Source organism: Rattus norvegicus, chromosome 7 (genome assembly GCF_021556685.1).
Source record: "Rattus norvegicus strain SHRSP/BbbUtx chromosome 7, alternate assembly SHRSP_T2T, whole genome shotgun sequence".
Taxonomy (NCBI): Eukaryota; Metazoa; Chordata; class Mammalia; order Rodentia; family Muridae; genus Rattus; species Rattus norvegicus.
Genome location: NC_141540.1, coordinates 16317715 through 16323564, shown reverse-complemented (window position 1 = coordinate 16323564; position 5850 = coordinate 16317715). Strand labels below are relative to the sequence as shown.

General features: G+C 48.6%; 1 protein-coding gene across 1 annotated transcript; it reads left to right on the top strand.

Annotated features, from left to right (window-relative positions):
• Positions 1 to 1755: 1755 nt before the first annotated feature.
• Olr1088 (olfactory receptor 1088) lies at positions 1756 to 5426 on the top strand. Its single transcript, NM_001432627.1, is given in 2 exon segments — positions 1756 to 1803; positions 3996 to 5426. Coding segments are annotated over 2 exon segments (957 nt in total). The 5' UTR covers positions 1756 to 1800; the 3' UTR covers positions 4950 to 5426.
• The last annotated feature ends 424 nt before the right edge of the window (positions 5427 to 5850 follow it).

The window sequence follows — 5850 nt, the reverse complement described above, 5'->3', positions numbered from 1 at the left end:
TCCTGAAACTAAGACCACCAGGCTGGCCTCCATCTCAGAGAGACCCAACTGCCTCTGCCTCGTGAGTGCCCAGATTACAGGCGTGTGTCACTACTGGCCAGCCCGTTACTCGATTTGTTTTGTTGACTTCCTTGAGACGGTCTCACTGTGTAGCACAGACTTGTCTCAAACTTGTAGTCCTCCTGCCTTAGTCTCTGAGAGTCGCGATGACAGGAATACACTATCACTTTCCAGCTTCACCTTATAATCAATCCACAAAAAGATGAGCCAGGTTCGAGCAGAACAGAGGCCAGATTTCAGAGGAAGGAGACAGAACATTGGGTTTCCTGGAGCCGTAGTTCTAACATGGGTACTGGGAGTTAAACTCAGGTCGTCTGGATGAACAGCATGTGAGCTAAGCCATCTTTCCGGTCCAACATGGATGGTTTAAAACTGTGGAGCTGGAGAGATGGCTCAGGGGTTAAGAGCACTGACTGCTCTTCCAGAGGTCCTGAGTTCAAATCCCAGGAACCACATGGTGGCTCACAACCATCTGTAATGGTTTCCGATGCCCTCTTCTGGTGTGTCTGAAGACAGTGACAGTGTACTCACATGAAATAAATAAGTAAATGTTTAAAAAAAAAAAAAACAAAAACTTTCCTGTGGTGATAATGGTGAGCCAGGGCAGATAGTACTGGCCAGCCAGAGTCTAGTCTGGAACCTGGTGCAGAGGATGGATGGGAGATGGCAGCAGTGGTGTGTGCTCTATGTAGTCAGAACATTAATTAGTGTGGTTCTGAGGGGTGGGGAGAAGTTGAAAAGAGCATTGATGTGGTGGTTTGAATAAAAATGGCTGCCAGAGACTCACAGGGAGTGGCATTATTGGAGAGTTAGCTTTGTTAGAGTAGGTGTGGCCTTTGGAGTAGGTGTGGCCTTTGGAGTAGGTGTGGCCTTGTTGGAGTAGGTGTGGCCTTGGAGTAGGTGTGGCCTTACTGGAGTAGGTGTGCCTTACTGGAGTAGGTGTGGCCTTGTTGGAGGAAGTGTGCCTGTCACAGGGGGTGGATGTTGAGGTTTCAGATGCTCAAGTTAGACCCAGTGTCACTCTCTTTTTGCTGCCTGCAGATCCAGACATAGAATAGAAGTCTCAGCTACCTCCTTCCTCTCTAGCGCCATGTCTGCCTATGTGAGGACATGCTTCCTGACGTGATAATAATGGATTAAATCTTTGAACTGTAAGCTAACCCCAATTAAATGAATATGGTGTCTCTTCACAGAAAACAACAACAACAACAACAGCAGCAACAACAACAACACCTTAACTAAGATGTTTAGTGACTAAAAACTAGCTAGAAAGAACAGATATGTGGAGGCTGGGAGACTCTAGTCCTGAGTAACCCAAGTTACAACATCAAGTCATCTACTTTTTTCCCCCTCAAAGGCAGAGTCTTTGGAAAGCAGCCTTGAGCAGCTGAGGTGACACTCCTTGTCTAGTATTAGGAATATTGATGGAGTTAGGATGCATTTGTGACTGCTGTCCCTAGAGGATTCCAATTATTCCTTCCCTACCCTGAGGCTGGGGAAAAAGACCTCAGGGCTCTAGTTCTGAGAGAGAGAGAGAGAGAGAGAGAGAGAGAGAGAGAGAGAGAGAGAGAGAGAGACTCATAGCACCAGACCAGCCTGGCCCTGGGAGGCTTGTTAGTGACTGCAGAGCCTCTGGGACAGAAGCTCCAGGGACCCCAGAATATGAGATCGTGGGTCCTCAGCCCCTCCCTTCTTAGGCAGAAAGGGACATTCACAGGGACCTGAGAAGCTATCCTGTCCATGGTGAGTCACCTTCTGATTGCAGAGCCACCTGCCCATCCCCGTCGTAGGGAGAGGTCTAAAAATGGATGGAGGCAGGGACGGTTTCCAGATTGTCTGGACAGTGACTTCCTTCCGTGGAGCTTGTCTCAAAGGCGTTCAATTCTTATTTTGAGTTTGGTTTGCAGCCTCCACGAGAATCTGTGATGTGCGCAGAAGGGAACAGGAGGGAGCCCCTTCCCGCTCTGAACCCTGCAGACACAGAACCCTGGTACACAGATCGTGGCGAGACAGAGACAAGCGGGCTTGGGACTGTGGGGCTACACGCTCACGCAGCCCAGAGTTACATGGGCACTCACAGACATGGACACACAGATGCAGAGAGAGAGAGAGAGAGAGGAGAGAGAGAGAGAGAGAGAGAGAGAGAGAGAGAGAGAGAGAGAGAGAGAGAGAGAGGAGAGAGAGAGAGAGAGAGAGAGAGAGAGAGAGAGAGGAGAGAGAAAGAGAGAGAGAACCTTGTAGAGTGAGAACTGGAAGTGGCAGGAGAGGTGTTCCTGATGAAGAAGAAATGAGGACCAGATCCTCTCCCCAGGATTTCTAGCTTCCTGTCTCCCCACACTTCTCAGGAAGGACTCTAGGACTCTGGCTGTCACAGTGGGGATGACACTGACAGGTCCCTGAACTCAGCACCCACAGGTAACTCCTGTAGGCAAGGACTGTTCCAGGAACTCCATTGGGTACACACTTCATAGGCTCCAAGTGAGCAGAGGAAGATTGCAGGCGCCATCAAGTGACTTCTTGGACACGCCTGTCTTCCTGTCTAAGCGGTGGGAGCACGATTCTGGTCCTGAGTTTACCCCATGTCTCAGCCAGGTTCTTTTAGCTGTTGGAATGCTGGTACCTTGAGTCCTGTGTTTGAGTTGGGTTTCCAGTCTTCATGAAAGGTCTTAGATGACTGGTAGTGTAGCCGCCTGCAGGATTTCCTGTTCGCCTTGGTTTTGGGGTTGGGAACTTGGTCTCAGCACTATTTGTCAGCCGTGAGTTCATGGGCGTTGTCTTGGAGTTCACAGATGAGGCTCAGAGGGTTGCAGCCAGCTGCCAGGGGTCATCATGTCCCTTGCAAGTATGTTCTGGGGACTCAGGTCCTCACACTTGAACGGCAAGCATTCTTCCCCTGCTGGGCATCTCCTCAGCCCAGTGGTGAACCTTTATTGGCTGTCTGCCTTCCCTGGTTCATTACTTTTTCCATACACTGTTGAGTCACCAGTTCTCATCTAGGAACTCTTTCTAGATCTAAATAAGCTTACTCTCTCCTTTCTCTATCTAAAGATCTTTACCTTGTATCTATGGCCATGTTGCTCTGAGTGTGCCTCACTTTGTCCTCAGAAGCTAAGCAAGGTTAGACCTGCTTAGTACTTGGATGGGAGACCTAGGAATACTGGTTTAATTATTATTATTACTATTTTTTTGCTTTGTGACTTTTTTTTTAAAGATTTTTAATGTGTTTGTGTGCCACCCACTATTGGATCTAAAAGCAAACCCCCATCCTCCGAAAGAGGAGGAAGTCCTCTTAACCACTGAGCCATTTCTTCAGGCCCTGATTTTTTTTTTTTTTTTTTGGTTCTTTTTTTCGGAGCTGGGGACCGAACCCAGGGCCTTGCGCTTCCTAGGTAAGCGCTCTACCACTGAGCTAAATCCCCAGCCCCCAGGCCCTGATTTATACATTGTATTTTTTCTTTCTTTTGTTTTTATTTCATGCGTGTTGCATGTATGTCTGTGTAAGAGTGTTGGATCAGAGACAGCTGTGAGCTGCTATGGGGGTCCCGGGAGTTGAACCCAGGTCCTCTCAAAGAGCAGCCAGTACTCTTCACATTAGAGCTACCTCTCCAGCACCTCTTTTCTTTTTCTTTCCCTTTTTCTTCTCTCTTGACTGGGTTTCTTCTGTGTAGCTCTGGCTGTCCTGAAACTCACCCAGTAGACCAAGCTGGCCTTGACCTCAGAGGTCTGCCTGTCTCTGCTTCTATTGGTTTTAAAGGCGTGCACCAACACCACCTGATAATTCTTATCTTCTTATATGTTGAGGAGACACCTTTGCTGGCTGGGTATTAACTGATCATTTCTGAGTCCCTCTGTCCTGTCTGCAAACCGGCGATGATTCTCCTACTTTACATCTACGCCTAGCCCTACCTTGTTCTGGTAACCCTGTCTCCTCTCAGGCTCCTGAGAAACAGCAGGACAATGGGACCTGGCCGGTGACAGAGTTCATCCTGGTGGGATTCTCCAACCTCCCAGACCTGAGGCCCACTCTCTTCATCTTGTTCCTCCTCACCTACCTGGTCACACTCAGTGGCAACGCCACCATCATCACCATCATCCAGGTGGATCGCACTCTCCACACACCTATGTACCGCTTCCTGGCCGTGCTCTCCCTCTCTGAGACCTGCTACATGCTGGTCACCATCCCCAACATGCTGGCTCATCTCCTGCTGGAGAGCCAGGTCATCTCCATCGCAGGCTGTCGGGCCCAGATGTTCTTCTTCCTAGGCTTGGGTTGCAGCCACTGTTTCCTCCTGACCCTGATGGGTTATGACAGGTACGTGGCCATCTGCCATCCCTTGCGCTACTCTGTGATCATGAGACCCACGGTTTGCCTGTGTTTGGGAGCCTTGGTTTTCTGTTCTGGTTTCTCGGTGGCCTTGATTGAGACCTGCATGATCTTCTCCTCGCCCTTCTGTGGCGCAGGCCACGTGGAGCACTTCTTCTGTGATATCGCGCCTGTGCTGAAACTAAGCTGTGCTGAGAGTTCGCTCAAGGCGCTCGGCATCTTCTTCCTGAGCATCCTCGTCGTGCTGTTCTCCTTCCTCCTCATCCTCCTATCCTACGCCTTCATCGTGGCAGCCATCGTGAGGATCCCTTCAGCTGCTGGCCGGCGCAAAGCCTTCTCCACCTGCGCGGCCCATCTCACGGTGGTCATCGTGCATTTTGGCTGTGTCTCCATCATCTACCTGCGGCCAGACTCCGGGGTAAACCCCTCCCAGGACCGCCTGGTGGCAGTGTTCTACACAGTGGTGACGCCGCTGCTGAACCCTGTGGTATATACCCTGAGGAACAAGGAGGTGAGGGTAGCCCTGAGGAAAAACCTGGCGCGGGGCTGTGGAGTATTTAAGTAAGAAATTTTGTGTGTATGAGTTTCTGTAATAATCAATGCAAATATATTTAAAAAAACAAGACCTTCGTCATGGAACTCTAGTTCCCTACTGGGAAAACAGGAGGCAATCCCATGACTTATGAAATAACTTCTGTTATTTGTCAGTGCCTGAGACAATGTAACCACAATAAAGTGTCTCATCTTTGTCATGGGTTCTTGAACTTGATGTGGTGCAATGCCTAGTACCTGCCAGTAGAGGGCGCCACCGATGCAACTCATGGTTGGAGAGGGGCAGAGGGCAGTTTTTTCTTCTTTAACATTTTAACATGGCTCAGTGGTTAAATGCACTGACTGTTCTCCCAGAGGTCCTGAGTTCAAATCCCAGCAACCACAGGGTGACTCACAACCATCTGTAATGGGACTGCCCTCTTCTGGTGTGCCTGAAGACAGCTACAATGTACTCATATAGAATAAATAAATAAAATCTTTAAAAAATTAACATTTAAGATAGCATTATTAAAATTTTAGTTTCTTAATTTTTTTCGTGCAATAGATTTTTATTATAGTCTTTCTCCTCCCGAATCCTCATCCCCTTACCCACTCAACTTCCTGTTAGTGATTCCCTCAACAGATAGCAGTGTTTAAACAAAAACTGCTGGTTTTAAAATTTTACTTGAGAACTTCATGTATGAGAACTATGTCTATATCATTTCCATTTTCCACCCCACTCCAGTGTCTACATAGAAGTTTTAACCCGGAGAGGGAGTGAGGAGCGAGGCCCACAGACCAGAGGTGTAGCTCAGTGGGAATACATGCCCAGTGCATGCAAGGCCCTGGGTGGGGTTTGTTTGTTTTTTGTTTTTTAATTTCCCTGGCTCTTCAAGACTGCCCATTGGTCAGAATCACACATTTAAGTGCAGTTT